The 22,811-nt window shown below is 39.8% G+C and overlaps 1 protein-coding gene across 3 annotated transcripts in view; it reads left to right on the top strand.

Annotated features, from left to right (window-relative positions):
- Positions 1 to 18,051, top strand: part of superdeath (Suppressor of ER stress-induced death) — a 62,164-nt gene extending 44,113 nt beyond the window's left edge. For 2 of the 3 annotated variants that reach the window (XM_073962544.1, XM_073962545.1), the window contains exons 2-9: positions 2,893 to 3,765; positions 3,868 to 4,023; positions 8,771 to 9,064; positions 9,128 to 9,550; positions 9,611 to 10,289; positions 16,720 to 16,922; positions 16,994 to 17,305; positions 17,369 to 18,051. In XM_073962544.1, coding sequence (XP_073818645.1) covers positions 3,032 to 3,765; positions 3,868 to 4,023; positions 8,771 to 9,064; positions 9,128 to 9,550; positions 9,611 to 10,289; positions 16,720 to 16,922; positions 16,994 to 17,305; positions 17,369 to 17,600 — 3,033 coding nt within the window. In that variant the 5' untranslated portion in view covers positions 2,893 to 3,031 and the 3' untranslated portion in view covers positions 17,601 to 18,051. The remainder of the gene's footprint in view (positions 1 to 2,892; positions 3,766 to 3,867; positions 4,024 to 8,770; positions 9,065 to 9,127; positions 9,551 to 9,610; positions 10,290 to 16,719; positions 16,923 to 16,993; positions 17,306 to 17,368) is intronic. The other variant, XM_073962546.1, reaches the window with a different exon arrangement.
- Positions 18,052 to 22,811: the final 4,760 nt, after the last annotated feature.

The raw sequence follows: 22,811 nt of genomic DNA, 5'->3' as shown, positions 1-22,811 counted from the left end.
GACGTTTTTGTGAATTCTGAAACAGTAATGCTCATAGATGAGAAAAATCCCAAAACTAGAAAAAATTGCTGTAGGGAATTTTAAATAAACCGCGTCAAAATTCACATTTTAGGTGTTTTTTATGTTTTCACGATTTTGCTTGAAAACCGCAAGTTCTGTCGGAATGGGACTAAAGAAAATTTTGTAGCTGTGAAAATTCTCTACAAGATTGACCTTTAGGTTTGTTCGTAGGTTTTTCCATTTTTGAGATATAGAGGTTCAGTTCAAATTTTTAGGTTTTTATCTTAAGTCTTCAAGATTTTGCTTGAAAACCGCAAGTCATGATGGAATGGGACTAAAGAAAAGTTTGTAGCTGTGAAAATTCTCTAAAGATTGGCTGATTTATTTTTTCTTAGGTTGTACGATTTTTGAGATATATATGTTTAAGTTGGGAAATTGCAGTCATAACATTGTTTTATAAGAAGACTTTTCCCAATTTGAATTGTCCCAATTTGAACTTCTATACCTCAAAAAGGGTAAAACCACAGTTTATACCACAGTTTATACAGTTGGCCATTCAGCCCAAACTAGTTAGCCCTGACTATTTAGTTTGCTGTCAAACAGATAAAATACAAAGGAAATCAAATCACAATAATGAACAATCTATTATGTTTGTTGTCAAATGTTGTTAACAGAACTCTGAATGGCCAACTGTATAAACTGTGGTTTATACAGTTGGCCATTCAGAGTTCTGTTAACAACATTTGACAACAAACATAATAGATTGTTCATTATTGTGATTTGATTTCCTTTGTATTTTATCTGTTTGACAGCAAACTAAATAGTCAGGGCTAACTAGTTTGGGCTGAATGGCCAACTGTATAAACTGTGGGTAAAACCTAGGAAAATATCATAAAGGTAAATCTTGTGGAGAATTTTCACAGCTACAATATTTTCTTTTGGGGCCATTTACATAGGAATCGCGTTTTCCAAGCAAAATCGTGAAAACCTAAAGAACCCCTAAAAAATTGAACTTAAATCGCGATTTATTTAAGAATCCCTCCGGCGATTTTTTTGTTTCTTGGTACTTCTCATCAATGAACATTGAAGTTTCAAAATCTGCAAAAACTTCCCAGGTGTAAGCACTTTCCATTTAAAATTAGTTAAGGCGCACCGTGTATTTCGAGCATTTTCATTCTCACTCTTTTTTCTTGCAAAACTCGTACTCTTCAAGTACTCGTACTCACAAACACTTTTCACTCGCGAGCAAGTCTGAAATATGCTTCGCGAGTGACGAGTAAAAATAGAGTATACTCGATTTATTTTTTCTACTCGCGCGAGTACTCCCGCTCGAATTTCACTCGCGAGTAGAATTTGAGCAAGCATTTCAGTGCTCTGACCTGAATAAGTGGACCGATATGCTTATCTTCGAACTTAAACTAAGTTTGAACAAAATATTATGAAGTTTAAATTTTGGACCGAATCGGCAGATCCGTTCGAGAGTTATCTTGCACTCCAACCACTACACACGGTGCCATAGGCGGTTTTTTTTTGCAACGTCCAGGCTATTTTCTCAGGAAGTATGGACTTGCCCCTAATGAAACTTGCATCGAACCTCTTCTATGTCTGGAGGGAACATCACGATGTGCAAGGCATGGACCATGGATCGGTTACTCCTTTCAAGAGTTATCGTACACACGAATTTTACGAACATTCACGGTGCTTTTGAATCAAATTTAAATGGTAGGTGCTTATACCTGGGAAGTTTTTGCGGATTCTGAAACTACAATGTTCATAGACGAGAAAAATCAACAAAAAAAGAAAAAATCGCTGTAGGGATTTTTAAATAAATCGCGATTCAAGTTGACGTTTTTAGGGGTTGTTTAGGTTTTCACGATTTTGCTTAGAAACCGGAAGTCCTATCAAAATGAGACTGAAGAAAATGTTGTAGCTATGCAAATTCTCTACAAGATTGACCTTTACGGTATTTTCGTAGGTTTTACCATTTTTGAGATATTGAAGTTCAAATTGGGACAATGCACTGACTGTATCGCCCCCTTACAAAACAATGCCGTGAAGGGTGCGTCTTAACTAACTTTTAATGAAAACCGCTTACACAGGGGAAGTTTTTGTGAATTCTGAAACAGCAATGTTCATAGATGAGAAAAATCCAAAAACAAGAAAAAAATCGTTGTAGGGATTTTTAAATAAATCGCGGTCAAAATTCACATTTTTAGGTTTTCACGATTTTGCTTGGAAACCGCAAGTCCAATCGAAATGGAGCTAAAGAAAATGTTGTAGCTGTGAAAATTCTGTACAAGATTGACGTTTACAATTTGTTCTCAGGCTGTACCATTTTTGAGATAAAGAAGTTCAGTTTACATTTTTAGGTTTTTTTGTTAGCGTTTCGCGATTTCGCTTGAATACGGCTGTGAAAATTCTCTACAAGACTGACTTATGTAATTTTTCCTAGGTTGTACCATTTTTTTAGATAAATAAGTTTAAGTTGGGAAATTGCAGTCATGACATTGTTTTATAAGGAGACGATACAGAATTGAATTGGGGAGGTACCGGAAGGAGTGGAGCGATATAACCCATCTTCGAACTTAAAATAAGTTTAGAGTCGAGAGTTATCGTGCGCTCCAGGCAGCCAGAGATACAGATGGACGGACACGGCTAAAACAACTCCAAATTGTCTGAAACGGATAACGTCCAAACATACTTGGGGTCTAAAGCCTCGTTAGCATAAATGCTGAGGGTATAAAAACTCTTATTAATTTCAAAAAAGCCTATAGACTTATTTTCTGTACCTAACACAACCCTTGGTAGAATCTTCTAATTATTTACTTTTTTGTGTTTGCACCTTATTATCAATTGTTTAATATCTTTTGCTCGTTTTTCGCATATTTTCAGATAACAATTGCCACCCTATATCCATGCCTAAAAGGAAACCTTAATAATAAATCCATATCATTCTAATAGGAATATCCTGCTCTCTTGAGCTAACATATTGTAGCAAACTCAAACTAATCTCACTACACTTTAATTGCCAATGGTTACACATACTCATGAGAACTTAAATATGGAAGCCGTTAGAACGGGCAATTCGGCCCTACTCACTAGCCAAAGACGTGGCTACACCATATCACGTGGCACCTTAATACTCGCTGTAGCATTTTCCCTCTGCACCTTGGTTACGGTATCTGTGCTGATCTATAACTTTGCCACATGTGACAAATTGATACCGGCGGAAAATGAGAATGTGGTCTGCACCACCGTGCACTTGAAACACAAAGGCAATGAAACAACAAATGGCACGATACTAGCCGTGCCACATCACGAACGAGATGTACGCCTGCCACGTTCAATAAAACCGCTCAAGTACAACATCTCACTGGAACCCTACCTGTTCGAGGGTAACTTTACCTTTGATGGTGAAGTTCAAATCAATATCTTAGCTGTGGAGGATTGTTACAACATAACCATGCATGCAGTCGATTTGAATATTTCCAAGAATGATGTCAGTATTCGCCGACAACAACAGCAAGATACACTTGAAACGAAACCGGCTGGTGATAATGGAAAAACAAGTGCCTCCTCCGAAGTAACAGAATTGCGTATACGTAAACAATATCTGCAGGAGGCTAAACAGTTCTTTGTTATTGAGTTGTACGACAAACTTGTACAGAATACGGAATACGTGATTAATATCAAATTTAGTGGTTTAATTCAGGACACACTGCAAGGTTTTTATCGCAGTTCGTATCAGGTGGGAAATGAGACAAGGTATGTTGAAGAAAAACGTTCGTTTAATTTGTTATTGTTGTTATGTACCGAAATGAACGTTTTCTTTTGTTTTTTTATATTATTTTCATTTTTCGCTAATAGATGGTTAGCCTCAACACAATTCCAGCCCACTGATGCACGTAGAGCATTTCCATGTTTCGATGAACCTGCACTTAAGGCGAAATTTGCTTTAAATATTGCACGACCAAAACAGCTTTCAACTATTTCGAATATGCCCATAGTTAGGACGAGACAACAGTAAGTACAACAAACGAGGAAAAATTAATAATAATGAAAATATGTGAGTGTATGAAAACTAGTAAAAAAGTATCAGTCAGAGATATACCCACAGTCTGTGTGAATTCCAACTTGTATCTATGGACAGATCGAATCGAATACTGGCTACACAACCAAAATCCTTTTCCCCAAAAATTATGTAATTAGGGGATTTTAAGAATTTTGCAGACAAAATATGGGTTTGAATTAAAGTTCAACAGTGTTTCGGAGGAGGTATCTGAAAAAATACACCACATTGGAAGTGGATCTTATTTTGAGAGTTATTCTTTTCGATAGATATCGGGCCCAACAGTCTTTTCAGGTGGTCACCGTAGAATTTATAGCTTTCAAACCATTTGGACTGGCCCACGAAAAACATAATATTGTTGTAAACAGGACCACAAGGAGTAACTTCGGTAAAAAAATACAAATGATCCATAAACAGACCTTAAACCGCAAATAAGCAAAAATTTTGAATTTTTGTGAGGGCGGTACCCTGAGGAGTGGACCCATATGACCAATTTTCGAATTTCAACTCAGTCTGGACGAAATATTATGAGATCCAACGTTTTTCGAACTTGTGTGGGTGAGGTACTGGAAAAATTGAACCGATAAGCACCATCGTTGAACTAAGATTGCGATATGCAATGTACTGTCCGGTAAAAAGCTTAATGGTCATTATCTCATGAAATATGAACTTGACCCTGAAAAAACTTGTATAAAAAAATCAAAACTATTCGAGAGCCTGTCTTAAACTGCACTTTTCCGAAAATGTTTGATATTTTGTGTTGGAGGTACCGATATTGTCGTGATCTAGTTCTTTTAGAAATATTATGCCAAGTATGGATGAAGTCGGTAACTCCTTTCGGGAGTTATTGTGTGCATCAATTCAGCGAGAAGTTTTGAACTTTTGTAGGGGGAGGTACCCGAAGGAGTGGCGATGTGGCTCATCTTCAAACTTGATCTAAGCTTGAAACAAAAATATTACGAAGTTCAAATTTTGGAACAAATCGGTTGATACGTTCGAGAACAATCGTGCGCTCCAGCCAGACAGGCATACGAGCGGACGGACATGGATATATCACCAACAAAACGAATTTCGTCCAAACATACTTGCAGAATATTCCGGAATGTCTGGTCCAGATTTGTTGGTCCCTACCGGGACGGAGGACAAGCCAGGACCAATTTGGATGTGCTCAGTTTGCTACATCCGCAACACTCAATTTTCGGTGGGATGCAATAGATACCGGGAAGGGGAGCATCTCAGATGTTGCTCTAGACTCGAACATGTGAGGGACTACGACAGGGACTATGTTGCTCCATGCTGCGTGAACACAGCCCCCAGTGAGTTGTCGTCGTCACAGAATACTGGACTCCGTCGCAGTCCCCCAAAAAGCAACCGCACACGCAGCACTTAACACCAGCCGTTGTTGTTCCAATCCCTGAAAATTCATCCTTTTTGTAATTTTATTACAATGGAGTCCGAGGTAATATCAAGGAAATAGTGGCAGTGGGTTTTTTCGTATCGGATTGACCCGAAACCATAGTATTTCGGCCAACTCAACATCAACCCTATGCTTCTACGTAGGTTACATGCTCCTACAACAACAACAACTGCAGCTTACAGCGTTGTGATGGTTCTGAGGAAGGATCACACCATAAGAGAAGGTGCGGAATTAGCTTTCATATTACAACAATCTGCTCAATACAGACCTATCTAGCTTGAGCCTACCTATATCTAATGTCCCGTATGGGGGACCTGTGGGTAGCAGTCATGTGTGGAACTGCGGAACTAGATCTGCTTAACATATATACCTCACCGATAAATAACTGTACTCCAGGTTATAGGCCCAACAGCGGCTGCCAACTCAACATCAACCCTATGCTTCTACGTAGGTTACATGCTCCTACAACAACAACTGCAGCTTACAGCGTTGTGATGGTTCTGAGGAAGGGTCACACCATAAGAGGAGGTGGGGAATTAGCTTTCCCCAGTCTGTTCAATACATACATATCTAGCTTGAGCCTGTCTATATCTAATGTCCCGTATGGGGAACCTGGGGGTAGCAGTCATGTGTGGAATTGCGGAGTTAGATTTCCTTAACATATATACCTCACCTCACCGATAAATAGCTGTACTCCAAGTTATAGGCCCAACATTAGCCCGGTTTTTGAAGGTCATAAACCGAGTGGTCTTTGGGGGACTTTAATGCTCATCATGAGTTGTGTCAATGACCAGAGGGGTATTCCGCTTGCTGAGCAGATTGATAGCTCCATGTTTTGCAGGGTCAATGAGAATTAGCGGAGAGTGTCATAGTTTGCCTGATATAACCGTATTACCTGGAACCATCAGCAGACCGCCCGATTCCATTACCACTGAACGACGCACTTTCATCAATCATGCGAAATCTAATTGGCCTAGTTTCAGAGAGTTCACTGATCACCGCTTCAGAGATCTGCCCAATCCTTCTGATGTTCGGGTAGTATAGAGGATGTTCCTAGATACCATAACTGCTGCAGCTGCTCGCTACATACGTGCTGATCGAATACCCGAAGTGAGACCAAATTTCTCAGCAGAAATAGCAAATGAACGTGATGAGCTTCGTCGAGCCGACCCCAGTGATCCCAGAGTCATGAAGTTGAGGGGGTTTTACATGATTCTCGGCTTGACGGCTCTAACCATGTTGCACCATTGCACTCTTAGAGAGTGGGACTCTCCACAGAGTCCCCAAGTCTATCCCGCAGGTACCAATTGGAAGATCTACAATTATGGGCTTCACTTCCCTCTTGGTAAGGGGTTGAGGACTATCTTATACCTCTGCTGCTCTATGGGTCACAGCAACCGGTTGATAATACAATTCCACATCGAGCCGAAGCTCTACAGATCTAGGGGCTCCTGACTCCCGCGGTAACAGAAAGCCTCCGGTCAGACTTCGTAGTCGAAACTAATACCACTTTTTGTTCCATACAACACAGGACTGGAGTGATCCCAGAGTCAGGCAGCTGACACTTGCAATTAACAAGTTGGTCTATGAATATAAGCGGAACAAGTAATGATTTTTTTCCAAGAGTTGCAGCATTGGAGCCGGTATAAGTAAATTGTGGTCAAGGCTTAAGTCACTCTCGAACCCTGAAATGAAGGAAGATAGGACCTCAATGACGTTTGGTGACGTTACGCTGACTGATCCGACGATGTAAGCAAATTATTTTAATCGATAATTTGTCGCGCTTCCCAAGTGTGACAGGGCGAAGAGTACTACGTCTCATTTTACCTCTTCCTGCCGATGAGGAATGATGATGATGGATGATATTGCAAATACCATCAGGAACGCTAAATCATCCATAGCTTTGGACCCTAATGAAATCTACATGGTAATGTTGAAACATCTGAATTTGTCGAGAGTTGAGAACTTCTCACCAAAGTTCTCAACATTTTGCTTTCCATCCACAACCTGCCCGAAGTTAGGAAAATGGGCAGGGTGGTTCCGCTATTGAAGACAGGCAAGAATGCCAGCAAATATAAATAGCAAAGACTCTTGAGAATTTTCTCTTCCTCAGTGTCAGAAATAGCTATCCAGTTGCCAATCATCAGCATGGGTTCCGTAAGAAGCACAGCAGCGCTGCACGCCATCTCCACACATAATAGACGAGGGCTCAACCAGAGCAAGACGTGTAATAGGACAGTGATAGTGGCGCTTGGCTTATCAAAAGCCTTCGATACTGTCAAGCACTCCATGATGTTTGAGGGCATTGAGCAGATTACCCTCCGATCAAGTTTGAAACTTTGGTTAATCAATTATATGTGTAGACGGCATGCGTACGTGGAATTCAGGAACATGAGATGAGAACAGAGTTGAATGTCATGGTCGATGATAACAGAATTCCGATCACAAACTACCCCAAGATTCTAGGGGTCACATTCGAGAGCATGTTTACGTCCGCCGCGTATGATTGAACTGGAAAAATATTCAAATATGTCAGAATGCCGCCCTGAGCAGTGCAACAGGGTGCCTGTCAGGAGGGATCTTCATGATGTAGAAATGGGGGTGCAACGTTACGAGAGAAAACCCCTAGATCAGCATTGAGATTGTAACGCATGCGGATGATTATCTGACGTTGGCGTCAAGTACATTCCCGGATGTCATTTGTGACTATTTTACCACATTTTTCCACGAGAGAAATATGCAGATATCCGCCAGTAAATCTACGGCCACTCTGGTGAGAATAAAGTTGAATGTCATGGTCGATGGTGGCAGAATTACGACCACCAACTACCCCAAGTTTCTGGGGGTCACATTCGATAGCATGTTAACGTCCTCCGAGTATTCAACAACTATCTGCGATAAGCTGAGATATAATAATAAGGAATAAGGTCCCTAAAACGGAAAAACCTAGTTGACCACATCTAGCGCGATAGGACGGTCTATGGCAAGCTACTGGCGTCGCAGTCTGGTGTGCGAATATAAGTGCAACGCGATAGAAAAATATTCAAACCTGTTTAGATGTTACCCTGGGAACTGTAACAGGGTACCTCCTCATGTCTTTAGTGGACCATCCACACGAGGAAACAACGATTCTTCCAGTACAACAACACAATGGCTTGCTCTCGTTGCAGCACTTGCTTGGGCACTGCCCTGAGAACCACCCTCATCACCACATGTTGTATAGGACCCCCATATTTTTAAGGAAGAGCTCAATTTAAAGCTTATTCTCTTACTTTATTTTCTAGTGACACTTTGCCGGATTATGAATGGGATTACTTTGCTGAATCGGTGCCCATGTCAACATATTTGGTAGCCTATAGTATATCGGATTTTAGCCACTTATCCAATGGGAATTTTTCAGTATGGGCGCGTCATGATGCAATACAATCGGGTGCATATGCTCTGAGTATGGTGCCAAAGGCACTTAAATTCTTTGAAGATTTCTTTGATATACCATTCCCATTGCCAAAAATTGATATGATAGCCTTGCCGGATTTTGCCTCGGGAGCTATGGAAAACTGGGGTCTTATTACCTATAGGTAAGTAGAGGCAGTGTATGAATTGCGTCTAGCAATCTGTTACTTTTCCTCCTTCCCTTTCAGAGAAACAAGCATGCTTTTTGAAAAGGGCGTATCTGCATCCACGTTTAAACAACGTGTGGCCACTGTCGTAACGCACGAGTTGGCCCATCAGTGGTTTGGTAATTTAGTAACACCCACCTGGTGGAGTGACATATGGCTTAATGAAGGTTTTGCCAGCTACATGGAATACGAGTCACTCAGAAACATTGAACCCGATTGGAGAATTATGGATCAATTTGTGGTTAACACTTTGCAGAATGTGTTCCAATTGGATGCCATGTCTTCGTCGCATAAAATCTCCATAGAAGTAGGAAATCCCGAAGAGATTAGTGAAATATTTGATAGAATATCCTATGATAAGGGTTCAACGCTTATCCGAATGATGGGACATTTCCTTACCACACCAGTATTTCGCAAGGGTTTGCATAACTACCTGAAAGAATTGTAAGTAATGCTCGATGGAAAAATTGATTTTTTTAACTTATCAAAATCCCCTTCGTGTAGATCTTATCGCTCGGCCGAACAAGATGATTTATGGCATTTCCTTACATTGGCAGCCAAATCTGAAGGTTTGCTGGATCGCAATACCACCGTAAAGGAAATTATGGACACTTGGACCTTACAAGTGGGATTCCCGGTAGTGCATGTCACTAAACATCCCAACACAAATGTGATACGATTAGAGCAACAACGTTTTGTCTATAAGAAATTTAATAAGCAAAATTATACAAGCCAAGATGATGCCTCACTTTGGTGGATACCCATTACATACACAACAGCTGAAGAATTGGATTTTGAAAATACCCGTCCCATAACATGGATTCCCCGCTCAAAGGTTTATGAAATTGAAAGCCGCAACCTATCCGCTGCCGATTGGTTTATTTTCAATATTCAACAAAGCGGCTACTATCGTGTCAATTATGAGCTTCAAAATTGGCAGGCCATAATGGACCACCTAATGGATGTGAAGAAATTCAGACAAATATCACCCTCGAATAGAGCCCAACTAATTGATGATGCAATGAATTTGGCACGTGGTGGTTTTCTCAGCTATGATTTGCCATTGAATTTGACAAGATATTTGGTGCACGAGGATGATACGACGGCGTGGAAGGCAGCCATGAATGCTTTCAACTTTTTTGATTCCATGTTTGGTAGTATGGGAGACTATGATGTATTTAAGGTGAGTTATTGCAAAATATTAGTTGCCGAATGCAGTTTTCAGATTTTGTGGTCCTTATAAGACGTATGAATATATTTATTTGGAGTAAAACTCAAAAGTGTTGCGGAGTAGGAACTTTAAGAAATGTACCAACGTAGTCTATTTTGGAAGTGGATCTTATTTTAGGAGTCATTCCTTTCGATAGATGTCGCTCCATCTAGTCATTTCAGTTGGCCACCGCCACGCTCATCAGCCACTACACATGTTTTTTTTAAATCTTTCGGTCTATTTTATCAGGATGTATGGAATAGCCCCTGATAAAACATGTACCGTCGTAATGGCGAAGCGATTACATATTTCTACACCAAAAATCAAAGCGATTCGAAATCAGGCCTTAAACTGAACTTTTCCGAAATTTTGTGCCAAACGTATACCAGAAGGAGTGTTTGTATTTGTTTCGTTTTTCTGTGCTGGGAGCGGCATATCCCGGATTCTTTTGGTCCGTGCCGGGGCGGAGGAAAACCCAGGACCAATATATTTGTGCTCGGTTTGTCACATCGGCATCTTCACCCATATCCAATCTTCGGTGAGATGCAATTGATGTCAGGAGTGGGTGCATTTAAGGGATTGCTCTGGACTTGCCCACGCGAGGGACTACGATGCTATGTTGCTGCATGCTGCGCGAACATAGCCCCCAGTGAGTCGTCGTCGTCAGATTACGAAACTCCTTCGTCGTCAGATTACGAAACTCCTTCGTCGTCGGATTACGAAACTCCCCCGCAGTCCCCCCAACAGCAACCGCACGCGCAGCATTTAATACCAGCCGTTGCTGTTCCAATCCCAGAAAATACATCCTTTTTGCAATTTAATTGCAATGGGCTCCGAGGTAAGATCGATGAAATAGTGGACTTTATGAATCGGAAGAAGATCAAGGTCGCGTCGGTGCAGAAAACCATGCTGAACAACCACAGCTCAGTACGTTGTGATGGTTACAACGTAATAAGGAAGGGCCGCACCAGATGTGGAGGTGGGGGATTAGCTTTCCTCTTGCACCAGTCTGTTCAATACAGACCTATCTCGCTTGAGCCTGCTTCTAATGACCCGTACATGGAATGTATGGGGATAGCAGTCAGGTGTGGAACTGCCGAGATAGAGTTGCTGAACGTATACATCCCGCCGAGAAATAGCTGTATCTCAGATTATAAGCCCGCTTTTGGAAGGTCATAATCGTCTGGTCCTGGGGGACTTTAATGCGCATCATGAGATGTGGCATTCGGCCCTCGGAAACGTCCAGAGAGGTACGCTGGCTGAGCAGGTTGATAGCTCTACGTTTTGCTCGGTCAATAAGGACGCACCTACTAGAATTAGAGGAGCGTGTCACAGTTCGCCAGACATAACCATCGTGTCACCTGGTCTGAGAAATGACGTCACCTGGCAACCCGTAATTTCCCTTGGATCAGACCATCTCCCCATAATTGTTTCCATCAGCAGACCACCCGATTTCATCACCTCTGAACGCCGCACATTCGTCAATCATGGGAAAGCTGATTGACCGAGTTTCAGAAAGTAGAGGGATGACAGTACCTCAGTCACGTTTGGCGACGTTACGTTGGCTGACCCGAAGAGGTGTGCAAGTTACTTCAATCGACTGTTTGTCGAGCACCCCGAGAGTGACAGGGCGAAGAGAAGAGTGTTACGTCGTATTAGATCCCTTCCTGCCGAGGATGAACCCCCACAGCTTACAATGGATGATGTTGCGAATGCCATCAGGAACGCTAAATCATCCAAAGCGTTGGGCCCTGACGGAATTTCCATGGTAATGTTGAAACAGCTGGATGAGCCGGGAGTGGAGTATCTCACTAAAGTTCTCAACCTGTCGCTAGCCACCCTTATTGTTCCCGAAGACAGGATGGTCCCGCTACTGAAGCCAGGCAAGGATGCCAGCAAAGGTGAATCGTGCAGGCCGATTTCGTTTTTGTCACCCGTAGCGAAGACCCTTGAGGCCTTAGTCCTCCCCACCATTAGAAATAGCTATCAAGTTGCCGATCATCAGCATGGATTCCGTAAGCAGCACAGCACGACAACAGCGCTGCACGCCATCTCCACACATATTTGTCGAGGACTCAACCAGGAGCGGCCGTGTGATAGAACAGTGATGGTGGCGTTTGTCTTATCAAAAGCCTTTGATACAGTCAAGCACTCCACGCTGTTCGAGGACATCGAGCAGACAACTAGAGTTGTACAATCTAGTTCATTTGAAAGATCTAGTTCAACAGCTCAGCTCTTTTAACTGAACTAGTTCAGTAATCTAGTTCATAGTTCACTATCCAGTTCAATCATTCGGATCAGAATCGTTCACGGGCTCTTAATCGTTCTCTTGATGAAAACACATACATACATACATCAAATAGGAACAAACATTAGACTAGTATAATTAAACTACAAAAATATTACATTTAGATATTTTTATTCCATTCATAAAGAAAGATTAAGTTTAGAAAAAACATCCTTCGAAAAAATTGTAATTACAATTTCAGCTGTGTTCCAGAACTAAAAAGTTTTTACAATTTTTACTACTTTTACACATTTTACTCGAAAAAGCGTTCCCGTACACAAAAAATTTGTAAAATGTTCACTTCTCTTTAAACAAAAATGGCGCTGAATGACGCTCTCTTTAAAAACATTTTACACGACAAATTTGGGCGAGTAAAAAAATAGTAACATGGTTGCCGGCGTCTGATTGGCTGATACGCCGACTTTGACATTTGTTCCAGTTTTTTTGACGTATTTTCCATTTTTCCGTTCCCGAACTATTTCAGAAAACTTGTGTGCAAGAACAAATTTTTTGCAGTTCTCTCTTTTACGAGTTTTACCATTAAAAAGTACGGGAACGAAGCTTTCATTTAAGAGGCTGCAAAAAAATCTTACGTTGTGTGTTTGTAGAAATTATCACTGTATGTATGTTTCTTTGTATTTTTTCCTTTTTTCTATCCAAAACAAGGCACATTGAATAGGTAATGGATTCGATATATTGGGATACGATGTGCTTAAAATGCTCTTTATGTAAAATTTATTTTTATTACAATGGGGGATGATACTTCACATTCACATCCAAAACATAAAAAAAAACTCATTACATTACGAAGGCGTCACTTAGCACAGAGGACGGCGTCACTTTATGTGAACGACATGCTGAACTAGATTGTGAATCGTTCGTTCGTTGATCGTTCTTTGTGGATCTTTTGGTCGGCGCTCAGTGAGCTATTGAACTATAATGAACTATATCGACTGATCTAGTTCATACGCTCTTTTCAATGAATCGTTCAATTGAACTAGTTCGTTCATGAACTATACAACTCTACAGACAACCCTCCGGCCAAGTCTGACACGTTAGATAATCAACTATATGTGTGGTCGCCAGTCGTATGTGGAGGGGTGATATCTCCGGAACTCTTTAACCTCTACCTTTCCTGTATTCCGCCCCCTCCAGACGGCATTGAGATCGTAACGTATGCGGATGATTGTACGATCCTGGCGTCAGGTACCTACCCTGATGACATCTGTGAGAGACTGAACTCCTATTTAACCGATCCTACTACCTTTTTTCACGCGAGGAATATGCAGATATCCGCCACTAAATCGACGGCCACTCTGTTCACCACATGGACGGCACAGTATGGAAGAGAGATGAATATCAGGGTCGATGGTAGCAAAATTCCGACCACAAACTGCCCCAAAATTCTAGGGGTCACATTCGACACCAATTTTACGTCGTCCGCGCATTCCACAGCTATCTGGGATAAACTGAAATGTACGAACAAGGTCCTCAAGTCCCTAGCCGGCAGCACTTGGGGTGAAGGTAAAGAAACCTTGTTGACCACGTATAAAGCGATAGGTCGGTCTGTGGTAAGCTATGCGGCGCCAGTTTGGTCCCCGAATTTATGTGACACGCAGTGGGATAAGGTTCAAATTTGTCAGAACGCCGCCCTGAGAACAGCAACAGGGTGCCTCCTCAAATCTACAGTGGACCATCTACATGAGGAGGCAAAGATTCTTCCAGTACGACAACATAATGAGATGCTATCGTTGCAGTACTTGCTCGGGTGTTACCGTGAGAGCCATCCCAATCACCATCTGCTGGCCACCGATACATCCCGGCATATCATGAAGGATATTCATGCTCTAGAGACGACGGTCCAACAATATAGGAGATAACCTCTAGATCAACAGGCATATCAGACAGGTTTGAACAGCATTCACACGGACACAGTTGCTAAGACCATAAGCAATTATTGTGTGAATGCAGTCATCGGAGCACATCCCCCATCTATCGCAGCTGAAGAGCGTCAGCCGCCACGACAAACCAGAGTAGTTTTGGCTCAATTACGTTCGGGATATTGCAGTCGCCTAAATTCTTAATGGGCGGGAATCGATCGCACCGTGCAAGACATCTGCCCATGGGCCAGCACGATACTAAGCACCTATTCAACTGCCCCGCCAAGCCTACTCATCTGACTCCAGTGGATCTGTGGTTACATCCCATCGAAGTAGCCAACTTCCTGGAACTAGAGATGGACCCAGAGCCAGATTGAACAGGAGAACGAACATACAAACATAATAATAAAACTCTGTTACAACAACAACCGATAAGTTATTCTATAATTCACCAACCTGCTGATTCTGCAAGCGAAGCATGAGTGTTCAACATCGCCAGCCACGTCCTGCCCCGCAACGCCAAAAAGTCTGCCGATAATTGCGATAACCATAGATGGTAATGCCATTTCGTCGGGGAAGCCCGAGCGGGAGATGGAAAACCTCAACAACAGAAATATGGAGGATTCTCTATTTTGTGGGGAATGCGCTACCCAAGGCAAAGAGAAGGCCACGAACGAACCCAGCCTAGACTCATCACAAGGCATCCATTCGACACAAACAGTGGCCTCGGTGAGAGGGACTGCGGAACAAGTTAGGAAGTGGAACTTGTCGTACGATGGAGAATGTGAACCCTGGGATTTTCTGGAGAGAATTGAAGAGCTTAGCACCTTGTATGACCTAGAAAAGAATTTACTACCAGTTGTGATGCCAGAAGTATTGGCAGGGAAAGCTCTGATATGATTTCGAAACAACAACAAGCAGTGGAAGACATGGAAAAGTTTTAGAGAAGAGGTGCTCAAGTTGTTCCTCCCGTTGCGTTATTTTGAACACCTGGATGATGAGATCCGGAGGAGCCGACAGAAGCCCCGCGAGACCTTCAAGAACTTTGCGCTCTGACAGAGTCCCAGAAATTGGAGAGGATCTTCCGCAATGCCCTCCCAGAATGCCAGTGGTATATACGAAGGAAAGATTTCTATAGAAATGAAGGACTCTCGAAATGGCTGTGGACATGGAAAGCATACCAGTGTCTTCACGCCTGACCCGGGAACAGCATCGACGAGTAAACCATGAGGAAATCCAGCAGATGCATTTGCCCCGAATCAACCCCAGGACTGCCTGTAGACGAACAGAGGTGAGAACAGACAGATGTTGCAATCGCCGTCCCCAGTAAAACCCAGTTTACGACTTGACCCGACCCGGTTAGTAGCGGTAGTTGTCATTGGAGGAGTTCAGGTGGAAGAAACCGTCGATACAGGTGCAACTAGATGTTTGGTCAGTAAGGAATTCGCGCGTAGCATCGTAGGAAGGAGTGCTCGGATCCCTCAGAGCATAATTGTGACACTGGCAGATGGCACGCGCCAGCACATCGACTGGGCCTTGGAAGCAGACATCGAGGTCGGAGAGCTGATAATAAGTGAAAAGTTGTTAATTATGCCGGAGACAACAGAAGAGGTTTTACTAGGTTTGGATTGGCTGGTGAAGTGTAACGCTCGAATCACTTGCGCAGGACTGACCTGTAAGTTCCACAGATCGACTACGGAACCTGATGGTGGTGCTGGGAAGAATCTACACCTCACGACCGAGGAGAATGTAACGATGCCATCAGGGCAAAACCACCCATTGGAGGAGCCGGAAACTTGTCGTTACATTGTTGAGCTTGATTTCCTGCACCGCCGCGACCTTGATATTCTTCCGATCAAATGAATCCGGAGCAGTCATTCCGGGCTCTCAACACAAAAACGATACGAGCACATGTGCACACTGAGGTGGTAGTCTCTGGCGGTAACACGAGCGTTGTGTGGTTCCGGTATCGAAGAATCCGCCGTCGAGGGATTGCAATTAGGTTAGTGATGGGGTCAACAATTGCTTCCGTGTTCCGTATGCTATGTATGTTCAATTCAGTGTGGTACTTTCTTGCAAACATAAGGATATCTGATGCCTTTTGGTGCTAACTACCACAAAGAAGTCTATCTTAATCCGTTGAAGTGGGTGCTAATTTTGTTCATGATTCATCATTTTGATAACACATTTTTCAAAATTCTCTAAAGTTCTTTCTTATTTACAATTCTAATTTCAGAGTTACCTCTTGAAGCTTTTGGATCCTCTGTACAATCAACTGGGCTTTTCAGAGTCTAAAAATGAAAACAATATGCTGGAACATTTTAAACGTGCCGAAATACTAAATATGGCTTGTCATTTGGGTCACCGTCAATGTATAGCTGAAAGTGTTCGACACTTTCAGAATTGGATGCAAGTACCAAATCCAGATGTAAACAATCCGTAAGTTATGGGTCATTGTATTCAAATATAGGGAACAAAAATAATTAGATTTTTAATTATTTCACTTAAAGAATATCCGCCGATCTACGCAGCATTGTTTATTGCACAGCCATTGCTTTTGGCACCGAAGGTGAATGGGACTTTGCCTTTGAACGTTTCCAAAAATCGTCCGTGTCAACTGAAAAAGAAATACTACTATCATCATTGGGTTGCTCTCGCGAGCCATGGATAATCTCTAGATTTTTAAAGTACTCCATAAGCGGAGAAAATGGCATACGAAAACAGGATGTACATCGGGTGTTTATGGGTGTAACATCGAATGTTGTTGGTCAAAAAATTGCATTTGATTTTATGCACACCAATTGGGAGTACATGAAGTCATAGTAAGTACTAATATTGTAACTTTCAAAAATAACAAATTTTTGTAATTAATTAAATCCTTCCAGCTTGAGTAATGCCATGTTAACATACAATATGGTTCTGGAAGTTGTTACAAAACGCTTCAATACAAAATATCAATTTGCCGATTTGGAAGCATTCATTAGAAATGAATTAAAGGACACAAGCCGCTCGGCAGATCTAATACTGGAGCATGTTCAGGATAATGTCAACTGGATGGATACAAATTACAAAGTAATTGCAGAATGGTTGCGGAAGGAAGCCCATACCTCCGAATAAGTTTAGTATTCATGAACGTATACTTCATCAAAGTCCACCCACCCGAAATAAATTTTGTATTTAATTTCTTAATTTTATAAAATATTTTTTGTACATGTAATTATAATTATTATAACTATATTTTTTCAAGTCGTATATTTTGTGTCTAAACTTAAGAAAATGCAGTGTCAAATTAATAAACGTTTTAATTGTGACACATCGCCCGCCAGCAGCCAAATATTTATGAATGTACGAAATAAATTAACCACAAAACAGCATCAATATTTATTTACATTCTAAGTCCCACAATCCAAAGAAATTTTAAACAGCCAATCTATTTATTAATAATAAATGTATTTATGTATGTATATGAGTTTTGTTAGTAACGTACTTAAATGTAATAAAAAAAGCCAAACACAAACATTCTTGAAATAAAACGTTTTGAACATTTTGTTTAATACAATTGAAAATGGTCGGAATTATTTGTATAGAAAATGGAAGTTATATTCATGTAGCCATTTAAAGTAGTCGTCCAACAAGAAGTATTATTTATTAGTTATGGAAATAGGCTTGTGGTGGAAACACACTTTTTAAATAAAAGTAACGTCAAATTGTTGAGCCACAATTGATTGATAGGCCACAATTATACTCGGATCAAACGATCAGAAAATGATCATGTGTCTCACGATACAAACGATATTAAATATCGAATACACATGCTTCCGTAGCGAAGACACTACTTAGTGGAGACACACTTTGTGTTGTATAAGAGCTTATCTCTCTGTATAAGAATTTATTTATCCACATATCGGCAGCTTAAAACGATTATTTGGCAATACTATGGAAATTTTAAAACATTTAAATAAATAAAATTTATGGGGGATAAATGGTACCACTAAAAACCTAGACTAAGAAATTTTAAAACATGTATTGTTTAAATACTTATTGCAGAAATGTTGGATTTTTTTTTTTTTTTTGTAAAATCTTTATTATTGGGCTCAACTTTTTGAAAAAAAAAAAACCCACTGTAAGTAAGTCAATCTCAGGGCGCACAATGGTTCAGGAATCGATTTTCCTGGCCAAAACTCCAATTGTTAATTTCGATATGGATTCGATAATAAACATATTGAAACTAAGGAAACCAAAAATGTAGAGACCCGGAGGATTAGGTGTACCTTTTCGTAAGATAAATCTTTTACACCAAAGAATTTACTAGGATCAAGGACTGCGGGAGCCATTAAGTCACTAGCAGTCAGTCTCGGGTGGGGAGGTTCGGTCCTTAATCCAAAATAAACCTGTATACACTACACTAAATTATTACTAGACTCCCTTTTTATTCTAAAAAAATTGTTTAATATTGAACTCTATTGTGGACCGGAATGACTACATAAATAAAAAAACTGCCCCAAATTAGTCATATGAAATAAAAAAAACAAGAATATGAAACTAAAGATACCGCTGTCTTCCATACAAATGTCCTCACTGATGTTATGTGAGAACGCACTTCAAAACCCTCACCAACCATTATCCTGTGAGTGCTATTAGATAATTATCAGGACCCTAAAATACTTACACTTGTTTCTTCTTCGTCATTCGGCAAGAAAACAAGAATTTTATTACCAAGCCATAATTTCGGCTACAAAATTCATTATATATTTAAACAATTATCATGATATCCTAACATAAATAATATATAAATTCCTTTTCTGTTATATAGATACTAAGCGGTAATGAATTAATATATCAAATATCATTACAATAACTAGAGTTGTTATCGGCCCTTAAGGGGTTAATATAGCGTGAATATCTTTTTCTTATTTAAAAGCAAAACATATGTGATCACAAAGCGTAGATACAAAAAAAATATAGAGTATGTCCGTGTTTAGACACACAAATTTCTCGGGAAAGTAAATTCAGTTTTTAGGCAATAGGGGGTAGGAAAGGGTATTGAGGAGCTCTTTCCTCTCCGCTCTCTCCCAAAAAACTCAATTTACTTTCCGAAAAATTTGTGTGTCTAAACACAGACTTAACAGCAATTACATAGTGCTGTTTTACATTTAAACGATTTCTCTTACGATTTTTTGCCTCCTCTTTGTGGTGGTTATTCTTGTTAGGCAGAGTTGCAAAACATAGTAAGAGAAATTGAAACAAAATTTAGATTTGCAATGAATTTTGTGCATAAAAAATCATTTAAAGCATAAAATGATTATTTTTTATAAGAATTTCAAAATTTTTATAACATATTTTTATAAAATACCTTCTTTTTACATTAAGAATTTTTAACAAAATGTACACTTGGTACCATGTTACAAAAAATGCAACCCTGTGTGTGAAATTTACGAAGATGAGCAAAGAGGAGACAAAAAATTGTAAGACAAATCGTTTAAATGTAAAACAGCACATACTTACATTTGAATATACATAAGTATATAAATCGAGTTGTGTGATTCTTTTTTTTCTTTCTTTCTTTGTTTTGTCTCGCTTTGTGATTACCATAGATGGGCTTTCTTGCACGCCAGCGTTGCTATGTTTTGTTTCTCTTTTTCGTTGTTACAACATAAATAAACATTTACGAGTAATTTTGCAAATTTGTTTTTAATATAATATTTTTTGGACTTGTTAAGATACCGTCTGTGTTTAAAAAATATTAAAAAGGCAAAGAAATTTTAACAAAAACCCCGTTCTAATTTTCCCTTAAATTCTATTTAAGAGAAATTTTGCCCATCTATGGTGATTACAGACAACAGTAATGAGAATTCATAAAAGAGAGGAAAAAAAAATAATTACAACTGTTATACAAAATGTCCAGTTTTTTTGTTTTTACTTCATACACTTTACTGAGAACTAGTGAAGTGCACTCTTTGATTATGTTTTATGATTTCTCATTCTTTGTTTTTTTTTATCAAACCATGTAAGAGATGTTGGCAAAGAGATTGTAAAAAACAGCTGATTTTGAACTTACCACCAGCTACTCGATTTGAAGAAGGCCTCCTGCATTTCGTGTTGGTGGCTGCTGCTAAAAAAAGAAATTTAATGCAACTGGGGGAGGAATCTCTTACACATCTCTGTTGAAAGCATAGATGGGCTTTCTTGCACGCCAGCGTTGCTATGTTTTGTTTCTCTTTTTCGTTGTTACAACATAAATAAACATTTACGAGTAATTTTGCAAATTTGTTTTTAATATAATATTTTTTGGACTTGTTAAGATACCGTCTGTGTTTAAAAAATATTAAAAAGGCAAAGAAATTTTAACAAAAACCCCGTTCTAATTTTCCCTTAAATTCTATTTAAGAGAAATTTTGCCCATCTATGGTTGAAAGTCTCTGTGATAATTTGCACTCAAAATATAGGTTACTCAAGTAAATGATTATGAATTTAATATGATGAAAATTAAATACTTAAAAAGCAAGGTATTGAGTCCCAGCAAAATTTGACGGAAGGGGTTCTTTGCGATGACGTGATTTCATGTCATCTTTTGCATTGGTTCAAAGGAAGTCGTGAAAGATCCGATATTTTCATCAGCATTTGTACCCATTCCATCGATCCAATAGAGATGATGTTTGTGTTTTTATTTACACACCTGTTTATTTTCATTTTGGTATGTTCCAGTACTGCAAAAATCTACTAATTTTTACTATTTTTTCCGATAACCCCTCTAAATACGTAAGTTTTTTGAAAAAAAAAAAAGTATTTCAGTCCACACAGGCTGAGGGTATATCTCTGTCGGCAATGTCGACTGATACTTTTTTACTTGTTATACCCTACACCACTATGTGGGGAGGGTATTATAAGTTGGTTATGGCCAAAAAGTGTGTAACGCATCGAAATAATGCTCGTAGACCCATACTTATATACATATTCCAAAATGAATGCCTCGACGAGCTGAGTCGATCTGGCTATGTATGTCCGTCCCTCCGTCTGTACATCAACCATGCTACAGGTCGCAATCCTCATCAAATTTTGGGTGTTGATGGGGGTCCCGAAGGGGAAGAAGCCTATTGGTTTTGGTGATGGTCGGATAATATTTAGGGGTCGGAATGGACAAAAAACTTATTTGGAGAAAAAGTCAATGTTTTTCCAAAGCTAATATTTCAGCTTCTATAAGGAGTATACCAAAACAAAACCTGTAGGGCGATTCTCTAACTCATTTTTTGAGTTACCGACAAAAATCGGTAAAATTAAAACGCAAAATTATGAATGAAAAGTTCAAATAAAAGTTGACAACACTTTAGCTATCGGTATAACTTTACGACTAATTTTTATTGGTCGCTAAATTACCGAATAATATCGTTAATTACCGAAATTATAAGCATTTTAATTTTACCGACATTTGTCGGTAGTTAGAGAATCGCACTACTGACGATGAAAGTAGAAAATATCGCCTTTCTAACGACGCACAGTGGTTCAGAAATCGATTGTTCTGGCCATTTTTGTTAATTGTTAATTTCTATATGGGATTCGATAGTAAACATATTGAAACTAAGGAAAGCAACAAATTAAATCAAAATATTAGAAGGTGTGGGCGCGGCGTGCTCCTAAAGACGAATAATGTTTCCCAACTTTGGATTTTTGCAAATTTCTGGAGAAAGAAGCAGCTATTTCACAGAAACTATAACAGATATTGTGTTCATTGTTTTTCTTTAAGTAGGTAGGATTGGTACCTTTAAGAGTAGTTTTAATAAATTACCGAAACGTTTACACGAAGCGAGCTATTAGCTATTTTAGTTTTCCTCAGGTTCTACATTTTAGTGAAATTCCAAGTTTAGTGAACTAGAACTTTTAGGGAACATCTTGGAACAAAGGAACATCGTTTTCACAGAATGATGCCCGACAGTGTTCCCTTTCAGCCCATATATACTTTTGTACAAGTCCCATACCGTCCATTTAACACTTTTTTAAATTTTTTGAAATTACATGGGTAAAAATGTGTGTTTTTTCCATACCGTTTCTCATATAAATTATAGCTTTTTCTTAAAAAATGTTTTATAAAAATTTTTCCAAAAAAATTGTTTTTTTTACTCTCTGGGTTGGGTGCCACCGTGGTGCAATGGTATGCACACCCGCCTTGCACACATAAGGTCGTGGGTTCGATTCCCCGGCCAGGCAACATCAAAACACTTTTCAACGGTGGCAAAATACCCCTCAGTAATGTTGGCGACATTTCCTGAGTATTTCAGCCATATAAAACTTCTCTACAAAAGTGGTGTCTTAGACACTCCGTTCGGACTCGGC

This window comes from Musca autumnalis, unplaced genomic scaffold (genome assembly GCF_047663935.1).
Source record: "Musca autumnalis isolate F117 unplaced genomic scaffold, ASM4766393v1 scaffold_1, whole genome shotgun sequence".
NCBI lineage: Eukaryota > Metazoa > Arthropoda > Insecta > Diptera > Muscidae > Musca > Musca autumnalis.
This window is presented reverse-complemented; position numbering and strand designations above follow the sequence as displayed.